The sequence below is a fragment of the Sciurus vulgaris genome (assembly GCF_902686455.1).
Source record: "Sciurus vulgaris genome assembly, chromosome: 6".
In the NCBI taxonomy this organism is placed as follows: domain Eukaryota; kingdom Metazoa; phylum Chordata; class Mammalia; order Rodentia; family Sciuridae; genus Sciurus; species Sciurus vulgaris.
In genome coordinates this window covers 61,055,215-61,074,499 of record NC_136466.1, presented here as the reverse complement: position 1 = coordinate 61,074,499, position 19,285 = coordinate 61,055,215, and the positions used below count along the sequence as shown (strand labels likewise).

General features: G+C 36.5%; 1 protein-coding gene across 2 annotated transcripts; it reads right to left on the bottom strand.

Annotated features, from left to right (window-relative positions):
• Positions 1-9,808: 9,808 nt before the first annotated feature.
• ZNF300 (zinc finger protein 300) lies at positions 9,809-18,490 on the bottom strand. 2 transcript variants are annotated; one of them, XM_079145983.1, is made up of 6 exons: positions 18,320-18,490; positions 17,568-17,690; positions 16,973-17,013; positions 12,984-13,068; positions 12,622-12,742; positions 9,809-11,458 (listed from the first exon to the last, which is right to left on the bottom strand). In XM_079145983.1, the coding sequence occupies exons 2-6, from the start codon at positions 17,599-17,601 to the stop codon at positions 9,907-9,909; spliced, it is 1,833 nt and encodes a 610-aa protein (XP_079002109.1). In that variant the 5' UTR covers positions 17,602-17,690; positions 18,320-18,490; the 3' UTR covers positions 9,809-9,906. The 2 variants fall into 2 exon arrangements, with proteins under 2 accessions (XP_079002109.1, XP_079002108.1); XM_079145982.1 differs by having other exon boundaries at positions 12,984-13,110; positions 18,320-18,488.
• Positions 18,491-19,285: the final 795 nt, after the last annotated feature.

Here is a 19,285-nt window from a genome sequence, read left to right as displayed (position 1 = left end):
ATCCATTTGCCTGCAAATGCCATAATTTTGTCATTCTTCATGGCTGAGTAATATTCCATTGTATATATATGCCACAGTTTCTTTATCCATTCATCAACTGGAGGGCATCTAGGTTGGTTCCACAATTTAGCTATAGTGAATTGAGCAGCTATGAACATTGATGTGGCTGTATCTCTGTAGTATGCTGATTTTAAGTCCTTTGGGTATAGGCCAAGGAGTGGGATAGCTGGGTCAAATGGTGGTTCCATTCCAAGCTTTCTGAGGAATCTCCATACTGCTTTCCAGAGTGGTTGCACTAGTTTGCAACCCCACCAGCAATGTATGAGTGTACCTTTTTCCCCACATCCTCGCCAACACCTATTGTTGCTTATGTTCTTGATAATCACCATTCTAATTGGGGTGAGATGAAATCTTAGGGTAGTTTTGATTTGCATTTCTCTTATTACTAGAGATGTTGACCATTTTTTCATATATCTGTTGATTGCTTGTACATCTTCTTCTGTGAAGTGTCTGTTCATTTCCTTAGCCCATTTGTTGATTGGATTATTTGTATTCTTGGTGTAGAGTTTTTTGAGTTCTTTATAGATTCTGGAAATGAGTGCTCTATCTGAAGTATGAGTGGCAAAGATATTCACCCACTCTGTAGGCTCTCTCTTCACATTACTGATAGTTTCCTTTGCTGAGAGAAAGCTTTTTAGTTTGAATCTATCCCAGTTGTTGATTCTTGCTTTTATTTCTTGTGCTATGGGAGTCCTGTTAAGGAAGTCTGCTCCTAAGCCAACAAGTTGAAGGTTTGGACCTACTTTTCTTCTATAAGATGGAGGGTCTCTGGTCTGATTCCGAGGTCTTGATCCATTTTGAGTTGAGTTTTGTGCAGGGTGAGAGATAGGGGTTTAATTTCATTCTGTTACATATAGTTTTCCAGTTTTCCCAGCACCATTTGTTGAAGAGGCTATCTTTTCTCCATAGCATATTTTTGGCACCTTTGTCTAGTATGAGAAAATTGTATTTATTTGGGTTTGTGTCCATGTCCTCTATTCTGTACCATTGATCTACCTGTCTATTTTGGTACCAACACCATGCCGTTTTTGTTACTATTGCTTTGTAATAGAGTTGAAGATCTGGTAGTGCGATACCCCCTGCTTCCCTCTTTCTACTGAGGATTGTTTTAGCTATTCTGGGTTTCTTATTCTTCCAGATGAATTTCATAATTGCTTGCTCTGTTTCTGTAAGGTACACCATTGGGATTTTAATTGGAATTGCATTGAATCTATATAGCACTTTTGGTAGTATGGCCATTTTGACAATATTAATTCTGCCTATCCATGAATATGGGAGATCTTTCCACCTTCTAAGGTTTTCTTTATTTCTTTAGTGTTCTATAGTTCTCATTGTAGAGGTCTTTCACCTCTTTTGTGAGATTGATTCTGAAGTATTTTATTTTTTTCCAGGCTATTGTGAATGGGGTAGTTTTCCTAATTTCTCTTTCTGAAGATTCATCACTTACGTATAAGAATGCATTGGATTTATGAGCATTGATCTTGTAACCTGCTACCTTACTGAATTCACTTATGAGTTCTAAGAGTTTTCTGGTGGAATTTCCAGGTTCCTCTAAATATATAATCATGTCATCTGTGAACAGGGATAGTTTGAGTTCCTCTTTTCCAATTTGTATCCCTTTAATTTCTTTGGTTTGTCTAATTGCTCTGGCTAGAGTCTCAATAACAATGTTGAATAGAAGTGGTGAAAGAGGGCATCCCTGCCTTGTTCCAGCTTTTAGGGGGAATGCTTTCAGATTTCACCATGTAGAATGTTATTGGCCATGGGCTTAGCGTAGATGGCCTTTACAATATTAAGGAATGATCCCACTACCCCAATTTTTTCTAGTGTTTTGAGCATGAAGGGATGCTGTATTTTATTGAATGCTTTTTCTGCATCTATTGAAATAATCATGTGATTCTTAACTTTTAGTCTGTTGATATGGTGAATGACATTTATTGATTTCCTGATGTTGACCCAACCTTGCATCCTTGGGATAAAACCCACTTGATCGTGGTGCACTATCTTTTTAATATATTTTTGTATGCGATTTGCTAAAATTTTGTTGAGAATTTTTGCGTCAATGTTCATTAAGGATATTGGTCTGAAATTTTCTTTCCTCAATGTGTCTCTGTCTGGTTTAGGTATCAGGGTGATATTGGCTTCGTAGAATGAGTTTGGGAGGGTTCCCTCCTCTTCTATTTTATGGAATACTTTGAGAAGTATTGGAATGAGCTCTTCTTTAAAGGTTTTGTAGAACTCCGCTGAGAACCCATCTGGTCCCGGACTTTTCTTTGTTGGTAGGCTTTTGATGACCTCTTCTATTTCATTGCTTGAAATTGATTTATTTAAGTTGTGTATGTCCTCCTTGTTCAGTTTAGGTAATTCATATGTCTCTAGAAACTTGTTGATGTTCGAGGTTTTCTGTTTTGTTGGAGTATAGATTTTCAAAATAGCTTCTAATTATGTTTTGTATTTCACTGGTGTCTGTCGTGATATTTCCTTGTTCATTCCGAATTTTAGTGATTTGAGTTTTCTCCCTCATTCTCTTTGTTAGTGTGGCTAAGGGTTTATCAATTTGGTTTATTTTTTCAAAGACCCAACTATTTATTTTGTTAATTTTTTCGATTGTTTCTTTTGTTTCAATTTCATTGATTTTGGCTCTGATTTTAACTATTTCCTGTCTTCTATTACTTTTGGTGTTGGTCTGCTCTTCTTTTTCTAGGGCTTTGAGCTGTAATGTTAAGTTGTTTATTTGTTGATTTCTACTTCTTTTGTTGAATGGGCCCCATGAAATAAATCTTCCTCTAAGTACTGCTTTCATAGTGTCCCAGAGATTTTGATATGATGTGTCTTTGTTCTCATTAACTTCTAAGAATTTTTTAACTTCCCTCCTGATGTCTTCTGTTATCCATTCATCGTATAATAGTGTATTATTTAATCTCCAAGTATTGGAGAAGTTTCTGTTTTTCATTCTGTCATTTATTTCTAATTTCAGTCCATTATGATCTGATAGAGTACAAGGTAGTATCTCTATCTTCTTGTATTTGCTAACAGTAGCTTTGTGGCATAAGACATGGTCTATTTTAGAGAAGGATCCATGTGCTGCTGAGAAGAAAGTGTATTCGTTCTTTGTTGGATGGTGTATTCTATGTAAGTCGGTTAAGTCTAAATTGTTGATTGTGTTATTGAGATCTATGGTTTCTTTATTCAATTTTTGTTTGGAGGATCTATCCAGCAGTGAGAGAGGTGTGTCAAAATTACCTAGTATTATTGTGTTGTGGTCTATTTGATTTCTGGAATTGACAAAGATTTGTTTGACGTACATGGATGAGCCAATGTTCGGGGCATAGATATTTATGATTGTTATGTCTTGCTGATTTATGCTTCCCTTAAGCAGTATGTAATGTCCTTCTTTATCCGTTCTGACTAGTTTTGGCTTGAAGTCCACATTATCTGAAATGAGGATGGATACTCCAGCTTTTTTGCTGTGTCTGTGTGCATGGTATGTTTTTCCCCATCCTTTCACCTTTAGTCTATGGGTATCTCTTTCTATGAGATGAGTCTCTTGCAGGCAGCATATTGTTGGATTTTTCTTTTTCATCCAAACTGCCAGTCTATGTCTTTTGATTGATGAGTTCAGGCCATTAACATTCATGGTTATTATTGTGATATGATTTGTATTCCTAGTCATTGGACTCATTTTTGGTTTGTTGACATGATTTGGTTTCTCCTTTATTTGGCTATTCCTTTAGACTAGTTCCTCCCTTTGCTGATTTGCATCATTGTTTTTCATCTCTTCCTCATGGAATATTTTGCTGAGAATGTTCTGTAATGCTGGCTTTCTTTTTGTAAATTCCTTTAGCTTTTGTTTATCATGGAAGGATCTTATCTCATCGTCAAATCTGAAAGTAAGTTTTGCTGGGTATAAAATTCTTGGTTGGCATCCATTTTCTTTCAGGGCTTGGTAATTGTTGTTCCAGGCCCTTCTAGCTTTTACGGTCTGGATTGAAAAATCTGCTGATATTCTTATTGGTTTCCCCCTGAATGTAATCTGATTCTTTTCTCTCATGGCCTTTAAAATTCTGTCTGTATTTTGTATGTTAGGTATTTTCATAATAATGTGCCTTGGTGTAGGTCTGTTGTAATTTTGTATATGTGGAGTCCTATAAGCCTCTTGTACTTGGATTTCCATTTCATTCTTCAGATTTAGGAAATTTTCTGATATTATTTCATTGAATAGATTGTTCATTCCTTTGGTTTTTTTCTCTAAGCCTTCCTCAATCCCAATAATTCTTAAATTTGGCCTCTTCATGATATCCCATAATTCTTGTAGATTCTGTTCTTGATTTCTTACCATCTTTTCTGTTTGGTCAACCTTGTTTTCAAGATTAAATATTTTGTCTTCAATATCTTAGGTTCTGTCTTCCAGGTGATCTATCCTATTGGTTATGCTTTCTATGGAATTTTTAACTTGGTTTATTGTTTCCTTCATTTCAAGGATTTGTGTTTGGTTTTCTTTCAGTATCTCTAACTCTTTATTGAAATGCTCTTTTGCTTCTCTTATTTGCTCTTTTAACTGTTGATTGGTGCATTCATTTAATGCCTGCATTTGTTCTTCCATCTCCTCGTTTGCTTCCCTGATTGTTTTAATTATGTACATTCTGAACTCCCTTTCTGACATTCTTCTGCTGTGCTGTCATTGGGTTTTATTGATATAGTATCTAGGTTTGTTTGGGACATTTTCTTCCCTTGTTTTCTCATATTGGTCAGATGTCAGTGGGACTCTGTGATATTGTAGATTTCCTCTATTGGCTTATAGTGTCCCTGTAGATTTCCAGTGTATCACTCACCAGCCTTCAGTAGCCTGAAGTCTTGGATTAACTTGATAATGTAGTGGTTTCGAAGAACGCTGCCCCTAGCCCACTACTGGTTCCAGGGAGAGAGACCTGGAGAGGTCTCTTGCTGCCCGGCCCTGGTCCCAGAGGCTGCTTGCAGGTCGGAGGTCTCCACTGGCTTGGGGACTTGTAGCTGGCTCTGTGTAGACAGGGTCTCACTGGGCGGTCTGCTCCGAAAAGCTAGCCTAGAGAGGCGCTCCCTGCCAGAGGGCGCTGGGCTGCTTCGGGAAGTCCCTGGCGCCCTGTGCTGGTCTCTGAAGCAACCTGCGTGCGGGCCAGAGCTGGCAGCGGGGCAGGCTGGAGCTGGCCGCGCTGCTTTTGTGCAGAAAGGCTCTCACCGCGATGCCTGCTCCGCAAGGCTGGAGAATCTGTCCCAGTGGGAGGAGCCCACCGCCAGAGTGCACACAGCTTCCTGGGGGAGACTCTATCTGCCCTGTCCTACTCTAAGAAGCCACTCGAATCCAGGCCTGCCACCCAGCTGATCTTCACTGGGTCGGGGAGACTCTCCCTGTGGTTCTATTTTAGTCCGAGTCTCTCAATGCCTCCCCTTTGAATCCTGGGTTCTGTAGCGACTGGAGATGCAGTCATCCTCTAGTCCACCATCTTGGATCCAACTTGGTTAAATTTTTAATAGTCATTCACATATTATTTGATTTTTTATTTGTGTTTATTTACTGTTATCCTAATATTGATAATCTGAGATTTGTTTAAGTATTTAAGATAAAATAACTATATATTTACTAATGTGGGTGGGAGTCACTTTGTGTGAGATCAAAGTGACACTTGCAAAGAATCAAATATTTTATGAAAAATATGAATAGTAGAGATCAATATAACCTCATAATTTAAACTATATTGTCAGAGTCATCAACCTGTCCTTTGAAGGTGGTCTACATGCAATGATATCCCTTTGGTTATGAGCACCCAAAGCAGTCAAATTGGGGGTTTCAAATACCTCTGTCCACCAAGAGGAGCAGTATTCTCTGCTCCTCTTGAAATGACTGACTGTATGTCTGGCAGAGTGGCTCTGAAGGACAAATTCAGGGTATTTTAACTTCTTAACAGTTTATTTTAACGAGTAAGAAGTTTTCATAATGAACCGTAACTCACCAATTTTGAATGCTTTGTTTTTTTGTGTCCTATTTGAAAAACATTGTAAGTCAAAGTCAAAACTACATTTTTCTTCTAGAACTTTGTAGTTTCTACCTTGATATTTATGTCTATGATTTATTTTAAGTTGCAAGTGGCAAGAGCTAAGGGTCAAGTTTCTTTAATTTTTTTTTGGTATATGGAAATGTTTAGTTTTCCTTTTTTCCGGAATTATTTGTTGAACAGGCTACCTTGACAATTAGATTGTTAAAAATCAGTTGCCATATATGTATGGCTTCTCTCTTCTTACACCAGGATTCCTCCAACTTTGATTTTTTTTTTTAAGTTGTGTTCTCTAGTCTAGGTATTTTTTATTTACATATACATTTTTAAATCAGTTTGTCAACCTTCACAAAAATGTCTACTTTTTTTTTTTTTTTTTTTTTTTTGGTCTGTGAATTTGGCAATCAGAATAATTTGACAGCTTAACAGTACTGAACCTTTCAGTCTTAAAGGTTTATCTCTCCATTTCTTTGGATATTTTGCAAAACATTGTTAGGTCTATTAAAATTTTTGTAGAGTTCTTGAGATCTATGTAGAAGAATATGGTGTCTGCAATTAAGGGTGCTTTTATCTCTTTTTAGATTGCAGGAGCAGCCAACTATACATCCTTTTGTTTTCCTTATTGTCCTGGCAAAGACTACCAGTATGATGTTAAGCAGAAATAGTGAGAGCAGAGCAGATACTCTGGCCTTTTCCCCAATTTTGCAGCAAGCATTTAGTCTTTCACTATTAAATATGATGTTGATTATTGGTTGTCTGTTGCCCCTAGTTTATTTATGGGTTTTTACTCAAAATACATGTTGGATTTTCATCAAATAATTCCTTCTTCTATTGAAATACTTAAATAATTACTTTGTTTTAGGCTATGGTATCATGAATTACACTGGTTGGTTTTGTATGTTGAACCAAGTTTGCATTCATGATCATGATGTATTTACTTTCAAAATAGAGTTGGATTTATCTGCAATATTCTGTTAAGGTTAGTTGTGTCCATGTCTAGGAAAAATTTTGGTCATTAGGATTTTTTCCTTATAATGTCCCTGATCGGTTTTAGCCTCAGTATAATCTATAAAATGTTTCAGAAAGGGTTCCTTCCTCTTCTCTTTCCTGGGAGAAGAATTAGTATTTCTGTAGAATTAGCAGTTCTTTTACTTAAATATTTGGCTGAATTCAAGTCTTTCTAATGTCTTTAAGTATCTTTAGATTGAACATGTTCTCCTTCATTACTTGTATTAGGTATCTAAACTTTATTTTGATGTGTATTACCATGGGATTACCAGTTACATTGTTTTTTGAATCAACATTTTTATTTTGTGATTATCTTTTATTATCATGCTATCTTTACTTTCTTGGAGTTTAATTCACAATGTTTTGTATTACAAATTATTGAGAAAGATGCTTATTTTAGAATACAAAACATATATTTCCCTCTATTAGAGATTTAGATGGAATTGATTTTATAAGTGGTATATGATACATTTGAGATTTTCCCCCTTTGTTTTACATGGATAATTGAGTCAGAAACAGCACAGAAAAGACTCATTTTCTCCCACTGCTCTAGAGTACCACCTTTGTCATAATGCAAGTATCTGCAGTTAATAGTCAGTTTTTCTAGATTCTCTTTAACCCTTGGTATATATGACTTCTGATGCACAATACTACATTTCTTAAATATCATTTTATAGGAAGACTTAATCTGATAGATTTCTCAAATTTGTTCTTTAAAAGTGTCTTGAATATTCTTGTCTTGGAGTATTTTTTATACAAAATTTTAGACAAATTTTAAGATTAAAAAAAGCCTTCTGGGATTTGGTATGGAATGAATTAAATATTGTAAGAAACTAAATTGATCTAACTTCATGGAGGACTGTTAAGGAACATGATAAAGCATATGTGTTAGATACACTGTCAGGAGCAACAACAGGATGTGTTGATAAAGAATGATGAAGAGCATTATACATTATACAAAACAATATCAGAGTAATCTCAATGTAACTACTGACAAAAATGAATATGTGTCATTTGCTAACGAACAGCAGGAGATTTATAAAAATGACAGTTTTAATTCTAAGCTTATTGGAATTTGGTACACAACACATAAAATATTGAGGGAAATTAAACTCATATATCTTAATTGAGGAATGTAGAGGGATATGACTAATTATACCCAACCAGAGCTTTGCAGCCAGATGCTGGCTACCTGGTAGTTATTTGGCATTTCTATTGTTCAGTAATAAAATTAGCTAATTCTATATTTATACGTGGGTTGTCACTTTGGATTTTAATTTCTTTCACCATCTTTAAAAATAAATACTTTTTTTTATTTAAAAAAATAAATAAATACTTAGGGGGAAACTGACATTCTTAACATTGAGTTGCTAAATGCATCATTTGTGCCTCTCCTTTATGGAGGTTCTCACCAGATGAGTCCAACTTTTTCATCAGACAGTGCAGTCATGGGAATCAGCTGGGTTGGAAAGGTGAAGGAGTTAAGCAGGATTTGTCAAGGATGAAAAGTGTCTTTGGATTGGACACTTTAGAAGTTACTGGTCCAATCCAAAGACACTTTCATCTTTGACAAATAAACTCCCCTGTAGGTGACCTTTGGCAGGGTTGTTTGTCTAATGCTGCTCATGAAGGCGTTAAGAGTTGGGTAGGAGACATTTTGAGATATCAAGTTCTCCAGGATAGGTAGGAATGTCTTCTTACCCCAAGATTTTTTTTCTCTGAATTGTCCTCAGGTAAGACAATTGGCAGGGTCAGGGTGAAAAAGAAGCTAAAGAGACATAAGAATGGTTTTTATGTTCAATCATCACTTTAAATATGTGAATGTAGAAAACACAGCTATTTTAAAATATCATTTTATCATAGCAAGAACATGGCCAACAGGGTCAGAGACAGTAAAATGAACTGCCACAGAGGTGGGCAATCAGAAGTAGAGTGTTGAGAGTGCAGAGCAAGTTCAAATGTGAAGTTGCACAGTCATCTTAGGATTCTGTTATGTGGGAATAGAAAAAACAAAAACCAAATATTAACTGAAAATGTATTCTACATTGTACTTTTATTTACTGATAATAAAAATATCTAGACAAGTGAAGTAAGCTTGTCTGAAGTCACACAACCTGTGAGCAGCTGAGCCAAAACTAAAACCCAAGACTGTCTGGCTTCAGTACAAAAGTCTTCCACCAAACTAACTTCCCAGCTGCAGGAGAGTAAAGGGAAGAACTTATCAAAATCCAAGACCCAGTGTCCTTTCAGAGATGAGATGCAGTTCAAATTATATGCCTGAGATAGAAAATGCATCCATATCACCACTACTGAATCAATTCAACCTACCTTTGCACTTTTGTACAGGACAGTTACATGTGGCTTTAGGGCTTAAGTCTTTATTATAATACAGTTTTCTAGGAGTTGATGTTTGTGTTCTTTTTTACTCAAGCTTTCTTCCATTTCTTTTATTAAGAATTACTGTATGGTCATAATCATGTCAACCAGATATTAATAATTTCAATGTCTGACTACAATATGTGGTATAATAAGGAATATGTAAATTGATGCTATTCTGTATACATGCTTTATTCTACTGATCAATGAGTTCATAACTTCAAAGGTTTTTCATACCATATTAAAAATGCCTTCATATATATGATTATCTTTGTTGAAAAAGGCATCACCATACTAGAAACATTTATTCCCTCGGAAAATTTTACCTATAAAGATGCTATAAAGATGTTGTCCCATATTCATCAAGTTAATCAGGTTTCTAATTATTATTAAGGCTTGAACTAATATTGAAGGCTTTTCTGTGTTAAGTTCATTAAGATTTTATGTCTATATGAATTCTCTGATGTACAGTGAGTTGTGACTTCTGAATGAAGGCTTTCCCACATATAGCACATTGATAGGGTCTTTCCCCAGTATGGATTCTCTGATGTAAAACGAGGTCTGACTTCTGGGAAAAGGCCTTTCCACATTCAACACACATATAAGGTTTCTCTCCTGTATGAATTCTCTGATGTCCTGGGAGATGGGACTTCTGAGAGAAGGCTTTCCCACATTCAGTGCACACATAAGGCTTTTCTCCAGTGTGAATTCTCTGGTGTCCAATGAGATGTGATTTCTGACAGAAGGCTTTACCACATTCACTGCATTTATAGGGTTTCTCTCCAGTATGTGTTCTCTGGTGGATGATGAGCTGTGACTTCCGGGAGAAAGTCTTCCCACATTCGGTACATTCATAAGGTTTCTCCCCAGTATGAATTAACTGATGTGTAATGAGCTCTGTCTTTCTGCTGAAGGCTTCCTCACACTGAGCACACTTGTAGGGTTTCTCACCAGTGTGAATTCTTTTATGTATAATGAGGTGGGACTTCTCACAGAAGGCTTTTCCACATTCTGTACACTCATATGGCTTCTCTCCAGTATGAGCTCTATGATGTATAATAAGTTGTGACTTCTGGGAAAAGGCCTTTCCACATTCTCTACATTTATAAGGCTTCTCTCCAGTGTGAATTCTCTGATGTATAATAAGGGGCGATTTCTGGGAGAAGGCTTTCCCACATTCACTGCACTCATATGGTTTTTCCCCAGTGTGAACTCTCTGATGTATAATGAGGGATGATTTCTGAGAGAAGGCTTTCCCACATTCAGAACATTCATAAGGTTTCTCCCCAGTGTGAGTTCTCTGGTGTACAATGAGATGAAACTTTTCACTGAAGGCCTTTCCACATGCACCACAATCATATGGTTTCTTTCCAGTATGAATTCTTTGATGTACAATAAGCTGTGACTTCTTAGCAAATGCTTTTCCACATGTAATACAAACACAGGTTTTCTCCTTAGTTTCAACATTCTGATATTGGATAAGGGATTGTTTCTTGCTGAAAATGTTTTTGCATTGATCATTATCACAGAGTATTACCCCACTGTGAATTCTCTCAAGATCAGAACTGGACACACTGTTACTGGATGATTTTCCATAACCCAAACCCTCATCAAGGTCTTTTCCTGAATTACCCTTATTAAAATTAGGTAGGCCAATATTTGGTCTTAAGTTCTTTTTAAATGTATTATATTTACAGAGTTTTTGTTCTGATGTATCTTGTTCTATGTACCCTTCAAATACTTTTCCAAATGTATTATATTTATGATCTGATGCTGCAGTTGCTATTTTGCTTGTGACAAATGTGACTTGCCTAAAAAGTTTGTCTTGATTTTTCTGACATCTCTGTAACTGGCTATCTCCTTGACAGACTTTTAATATGGAATAAAATGATCCATCTTTTGTGATTCCTTTCAGAATCTTATTATGGAAGGAAATAGTCTCCAAAATACATGATTGGGAGTTATGAAGGTCATTCTTCATGCCTAAAAGAAGGAAAGATAAAATCAAAAAGTCACAAGGAACAATTAAAAGAGTAAAATAGCCAAACAAATGGATGATCCAACGTAGTTGATGAACTCACACTATGAGTTCATAGTCTGGCATCTCAGAAGACAGTCTAGCACATTATGCTTGGGTGTTGAAGAGAAAGTATTCACATAAAAACTAGTTAAAGAAGACTAGGTTTTTTTTTTTTTACCACTTTGACCTTGAATTATTCTTCCAGGATATTCCCATTTCCCTGCTTTCTGAATAGAAATCCTTTTCACTTTTTGTATGCTTTTCTTATCAACCATTTGCTATTTATAAATTAACTATTCTTCTGCTACTACTCCAAAGAAACAAGGTGTCTTATTAAGTTAATATACTTTAACTCTTCTCAGTCTGTCTTCCTAATTAACAACTAAAACAAATAAAGAGAAACCCAAGATCCTGCTATAGATTCAGTATCAGATTCACACCAAGAATATGCACCTGAATTTAACTGCTCCTGATAAAATACCTTCTATAAACATCAAGTGAAACTAGCAAAGTTCTCCCAGAAAAGTCACATCTTATTAGTTCCAAGGTTCTGTTCATATGCTCTCTCCTCCAGTTTCCCTTCATTCACCTCCTTCAAATTCCTCAGCACTTATGTTATTCAGAGCAGTTATAGCTGCATGCTTGAAAAATGCCTTTTCAAATTCTGCCACATCTATTTAGACTCTAATTTTTCTCTGATCTTTTAAATATAGTAGCTGGATTGATGTTTAATTGTGCATTCATGTACCTAGAAGTCTTACCTCTTAAAGTGCTTGGAAGTACTCCTAAAGTACTTAAAGTACTTGAAAAGGCTTTCTATTGCCTTTAGAGATCTTTCATATCATAAAAGGCATAATTATATAATTTACACACACACACCCACACACAAATAGCCACACACATCATTATGAATATGGGGGAGTGATTAAAAAAGAAATAGCTTTCCACTGAAAGGCTCACAATTACTTTTAATTATTTCTTGAATGCATATTAAATGCCTATAATTATTGATTGAATGAACATTAAATTGTCAGCATAGGGACAAAGAAAAGATTTCAGTAAGAATAACATATAAGCCTCAGGCATCACACAAATAAAAACCAAAATGAACTGATATTTCACTTCCCTTTTCTCTCATGTGCATGATTTCCAACAGGATAGATCCAATTTGGTATGTCTCTCTTTATGATCCATGGATCTTCTCCTTGTTCCAACTTTGAGATGACCTCTGGTTTGGAAACTGGATATCCTATTAAATGGAAATCATGAAGGAACTGGATTGACTTCAATGAAGGAAGAAGAGAAGGTACAATTTCAGATAGTATATGATGAAGTTGTCCATTTAGCCCTCAACAAAGTGATAACCTCCATTTGCAAACATATGAAGGTCATGAAAGTCATTATAAATGTCAGGAACCACCTAAACACAGCAACTGATAAAGAAAGGCACTTGATTAAACAACTGGATTATTCAAGGAAGCTATCCTTACCCATTGAGACCAGGTGGCTGTAGTTCTCCAGCATCACATCCCTGTACAGGGTCTTCTGAGCAGGATCCAATTGCTGCCACTCCTCCTGGGTGAAATCCACAGCCACATCTTTGAATGATACTAACCCCTGTAACAGTACATTCCTATTCAATGTGAAGTAATCATTTGCATCATTTCTACTATTTTATACAAAACTATACCCTCTTCATAGTTTTTGAGAGAAACAATGTAAAATTCTGTTTTAAGCAAGAAGAATCAGACAGATCAGGAAAATGAAAAGGTAAACCATAAAATGCCTATCTGATACATACAGTAATTTAATAAATTATAAAGAAAGCATTCAAGAACTGGGAGGAAAATAGATTATTCCATGAATACTATTGAAATGACTGGGACAGTCAATAGAAAATGATATTGAAGCTATGTGTTATGGGTTGAAATGTATCTCCTAAAAATTAATATGTTGAAGTCCTAACCCCTAATACCTCAGAATGTGACTTTATTTAGAAACAGAGTCATTGTAGATACAACTAACTATATGAAGTCATTAGGGTTGGATCCTAATCCAATATACTTATGATACTTATGTCCTTATCAAAAGAAGAAATTTGAACAGGCAAGGACAGAGGGAAGATGATGTGAAAAGATGAAGAAAAAAGATGCCCATTAAAAAGTGAAGGAAAGAAACCTAGAACAGATTCTTTCTTCATAGTTCTCAAAAGGAACTAACCCTGAAGACAACTTGATTTTGTACTTCAAGGCTTCTAAACTGTAAGACAATAAATTTATGTTGCTTAAGTTAACCAGTTTGTGGTGCTCTAATACGGCAGCCCCAGAAAACTAATACATCATATCTTACACCTTGGAAAAGAAAATAAATAAATTGTGATGGAACAAAAATTTAAACTCTAAGATGTCTCAGAGATCATAAAAGTCAGAAAAAGTGAGAATTTTTATTTACAATCAAAGGGCAGAGAAGTTCTTTTGAAGCACCAACACTAAAATAGAAAAGAAAAAATACATTTAGAGAATCATAGAATGCCAGTGTTATGGAAACTGACTTATTTTTGTGGGAAAAAGATCTTAGCTTCCTCCAAATCTAACAGCTCTCTTATAGACATGCAACAGCTAGCAATATAATGAAATACACTAATTGCAATAGTAATAAAAAATAAGAAATCTCAAATAACAGGTGCAACAAGAAATGTGCAGAAAACATTCATAAAGATAACTGCAACATAGTTACATGCTGCCAAAATAAATGGCTTGGGTAAGTATAGATATACAGTGTCGGGAGAGAAAATTGACTATGTGACTTATGTCACCATTATTTTCACAACAGTTGTCTTCTAACAGTGGAAAATAATATAATAATGGAGTGATTTGTTATTTTAAGCTGTTTTCCGGATATTTCCTAAATATTCCATTGTCGTTAAATGTTGCTTTCAGAATGAAAACAAATGAAGTATTGTTTCAAACATCAACACTGCCCTTCTTCAAAGCCTCTGTGATTTCCCTCCTTGCATGCAGAATTAGTCTCAATTCAGTCATCTCAGTCATAAGCTTTCTCTCCTCCCACACCTCATTCCCTGTGCACACCACCAAGCTGCCAAGCAGTTTGCCGATGCCAACCCCATTTATTTTTCTACTGTACATATGAGAAAACTGAGAATTACAGTCATTAAGAAACTACTGGCCAAAGATCATACGTGGGAAATATGATCAATTAATTTTCAAATTTATAAGATTTAGTCTGGGTCACTAGCCTGGTTCTTTACTACTGCACTGCAGACTGCCTCCTCCTTGATATGGAAAACACAGTCTTTCATGTTTTTTCCACTTCAGTCCATTCCGAGTCAACATCTCCATGGGGCACTCTCCACTTCAGTTTTCCTCAAATTCTCAGCTTTCCTAAAATCACTCTGTACCTGCTACTTTTACAGGTGTTGCTTCCCATCCTCACCCTACTTCCTTTATAACCAGAGTTCAGTAATCTTTTAAGCCTCTTTCCTGCTTCCTTACAAACCTGTTGGATCCTCCCTCTCTGCTTCCCTGTTACAGAGCTTTTCTGTGTTTCCCCATCTCTTCATCCCATTTTTCTCAGCAGTGCTCTCAGGAAAGAACCATGCCTTAATCTTCTTGAGAAGATTCAAGAGCTACTACCCAGGGCCTATGGGTATATATTTATCCCTGTATATTGCCTGAAATATCATTTCAATATATAATTAACTTTGAAAACTATTGTGAGTTTTCTGGAATTATATCTTCCAATTTCAGTACCTACTTAACACTTAAAGCTATTTTAATTGAGACTAGCAATTTCAGGTGCTCAATATCACATGTGACTGGTGGCTACTATATTGGACAATAAAACTCATTGCTACTGACATCCAAGAAGAAAAATGAATTCATCCTTTTACAACAGAACTCAGTTGTTAAGTTCTACTGTAAAAGATGCAAAAGGACTATTCACGTAAAAGCTGATTTCAAGATTTGGCAATCATAATGATGATGAGGTAATAACAGGGAGCACAGGGTACAAACGATGTCCTTGTTAATAGTTCCAAGCATGCTTCCTACTCAACTAATTCTCACAACAGCCCTATGAAGACTACAATCTTCATCATTACACATAAGGAAACAGTCCCAAGCAACCAGGCCAGAAGAAATATTATGCCTCTAATAAAATAATAAAGGAGAATTCTGTGTACTGACATGGGCAGATAAACAAAATGTATATTAAAATCTTTATAATGGACAGTAAGTTGAAAACCAGGATGCAGAACAAAATGTTTACTATAAAATCATTTTTCCAAAAGAAATGTACAGGAAAATAAGAGGCATCCTCTACTCTGTACTTAATGAAGAACATATATGGTCTTAATTGTAGTTATACCAAAAAAGCTTTGCAAGGTTAGAAACAATAAAACAATATTTCAGAGAAAGTGGGCATTAAGTTAAATAGTCTCTACTTTTAAATTTTACTTTCTTATATAGTTTACATGCACATAGTGAATGTTGACAAAAAAATACAGATTTTTAAAAATAGAAGAGCAGAGAAGAAACGATCATGAATTGGAGAATAATCCTACAAATTCGGAAACCACAGCAAAGAACACAGAGCATCAGGGAGATTTGCCCTCCAAATCTTTGCCAGATAATTATAATATAAGAACTTTTTTTTTTTTTTTTTTTAAGGAAAATATGTATTTTGGAAGATCGTTCAAAATGTTTCTATCCTATATTATCTAGATTGTACCTCTGGATAAAGTTGGACTTTAGAAAGTCTTTATAATCAATTTACTCCTCTAAGGCAGGCACTGACGAAATTTTTTAGAAAAGTATACCTTTTTGGCATTGCAGGCCATCTAGTCTGTTGTAAGTACTCAAACTCCACTATTGTAGCTTGAAAATAGGTATGGATAATATGTAAACAAATATGACTGTGCCTCAATAAAACTTTGCAAAAACTGTTGGAGAATTGGATTTGGCCCCAGAGTGACAGTTTGCCAACCCCTGTTCCAAAGAATAAAGTTCAAGTGTTTGGCTAAAAAAATTATACCTTCTATTCTAAAAAAGATAATTTTAAGACACATGTACTGGTGCATTTACCAAAGGAGTGTTGAGCACAGTGTACCTAGAGACAGACCCAACATTTTTTTCCTTTTTCTTTCTTTCTTTCTTTTCTTTTCTTTCTTTCTTTTTTTTTTTTTTTTTTAAACAGCAAGAACATTTTCTTCCCATAGGAAATTGATCTGCTTTAGGGAAATACAAATCATGAAATCAAGTAACTAATGATGCCTATAAGAAGGGACAGAAAAACTGACATGAATTTATTTGAGCCAGGTTTCTACATAATATGCAGCCACTCTTTTTAGGTCTTGATCTTTATTCTTCCTACCTTTTCCCCAAGCTAAATTTTAGTTACTTATACTTTCCATTTGACTGTATGGAAAACCAAGGTGGTAAATGTTTAAAAAGCAACTCACCTGAGACTTCATTTTCTGCTGTCCTTCAAAAGGGCAAATGCCTGAAAACGCAAAACTGGTGATCAGAATCAAATTTTCACAACCCAGATCCAGAATGTAGCACATTCAGCATTCTGGAAACCACCAGCATCTGAAGTCAGGTGGGTAATGGTCCACCCTGTGGGAGAAGGTTGTTTGAACCCTACAGAACTCTCAGCAAACACCATTTGGAGAAGGTATCAACTATTAACTTCTACTTCTTTTGTGTTTCTAATACAATCACAAAGAACTCAAACTTTTTTTTTTTTTTAATATTGGATTGCTGAGAGGGTGTGTGTCCAGTTGATTTACTAAGAGTTTATTGTTCCCTCTGGAAACCAGCAATTCCATTTAATAATCGTGAATAGTTATCTACTGAGAGTTCTCATATTTTCCCCAAACTTAGCAAACCCTGTTGCCAAATCAATATTCATGAACTAAAATGTTCATTTTAAGACGTTTTCTGCTGAAATTTTTATTGCTGATTTTCAAGAGTGCTATTGTCTGCGTATAAAAATGGTAATAAGTTGGAACCACTGGTAAAAGGGAATGTTCCACAATGCAGGATGGTACAAACCTGGTAAATACTTCTCAGTCCCAGGAAGAGTCATGAGGACAGGACTAAATTGGTTCAGAAGTGGGGCTTCTATGAGAGGGAGACTGTTTTATATAGGACATCCCAGGTTTTATCAAAACGGATCTGGAAGGAAACAAGACAGTCATTCATGTCCTGACACCCAGCAAATGCTCAATAAATGTTTCTTGAGTAAAATATAAGATGATTTCGATGAAACAGGAGGGATGAAATTACAGTTTTCATAACAAGCCTCTCTTCAGGTTTGTTTAGTCTTGCTAAATGACCGTTTCTAAGAAGAGGCATCAGGTTACGGGGGATCAATGGGAGATTGAGAAGATGTGAGCAGGGCTCGACTTCCAATCAACAGCTGCCATGACTGTGGAAATGTAAAGGAAAGCCTTTCTTAGTAAATTACAACTGACTACTAGTCATCCGACGCTATCATTGTTTCCTCCAAATCTCGGAACCCCTAGCAATCACACGCCTCAGAGGGACTCCCCCATCCACAGCCCCCCACCCATCACTGATTCCTCAGAGCGATTAGGTCACTGTATCCAGTTAGCCAACCAACATACCATTCCTGACCCCACAGACACCCCGTCATTCCCCGACTGATAATCAGATAGTTCATCACTGACTCACAAACAGACCCAACACCAATCCTACACACCTCCCTCCCGGTGGTCCCATAAACCTTCCATCACAGAACCTCACTGACTCGTTCCTTCTCATTATCAATCCCACCGACTCACTCATCATTGCACACGTTCCTCTTCTGACCCCCAGCTCCATTTTCAGGTCCCGACACGCCCATCATGGCTTAACCCGGACGGCTGTCACATCCATAGTAGCGAACTCTCCCGCTTCCTGTCTCTGAGCGCCTCACCGGCTCGCGAGCCTGCGCCGTTCCGTACCAGGCGGCTTTGTTCAGGAGGCAATATGGCTGCTCCCAGATGCTCTTGGCAAGGGAGCCGCCATCACGAAAGTCAGGTCGGTTCCGTACACCCACTGGATTGGCCATGAACTGGGCTCTACCACGACGGCAGAGAAGGGAAGAGGAGGATGAGAAGAACTATCATACGAACCAATAAGCTGCTAATTTTGCAGAGAGATTTTAAGCGAGGATTAGAAAGGAGGTGGGGTGGTGCGGTCCTCTGTTAGAAGGAGAATTTGGAATGGTAAAATGTTTTCTTTAGCGCCTCTACACACACGTGTTTGGTGCAGTCCTCTCCCGGGTGATACCACTTTTGGGGCCAAAATCTGGGGGTGGAGAAGGGATAAGCAGTCTCATCAAGTTTTATTTATGTTAATGCTAATGATAAGGAATTGATCTAGGGGAAATTGCAAGTGAAATTTATAATTATAAACATTTATTTATAAAAATAATTTTTTGGGGAAGACTGAAAGAGAGAGAGGAAACTTAAAAGTCAGGGAAGAGGAGACTGAAGAACTGGTACTAGGAGAAGCAGACAATCTGACTAACCCGGCAAAGAGGAGGTAGGCAACTGAAGGGGCCGGGAGTAAAGAAAAGGGAGATGTGGGCAAAAAAAATGGGAGATGTAGGAACAGAAATGGGAAGCTAAGGAAACAGAGTGCAGGAGACTGGAGAGAGATTGCGATACAGAAAGGAGACACTACAAAATAGGGAAAGAAAATGAACGGAAGGACTGTTGAGGATTTAAACAAAATTTTAGAAAAATCATGTGATTAAAAAAACA

What these genes read in the sequence shown, in the direction of transcription:
- ZNF300 (XM_079145982.1), bottom strand. Translation starts at nt 17,601, where the DNA reads ATGACTCTTCCTGGGACTGAGAAGTATTTACCAG. An exon ending in CAGCCACCTGGTCTCAATGG is followed by an intron (nt 12,743 to 12,983) that starts GTAAGGATAGCT and finishes TCCATTTAATAG; the next exon opens with GATATCCAGTTTCCAAACCA. An exon ending in AATCATGCACATGAGAGAAA is followed by an intron (nt 11,459 to 12,621) that starts AGGGAAGTGAAA and finishes TTTCCTTCTTTT; the next exon opens with AGGCATGAAGAATGACCTTC.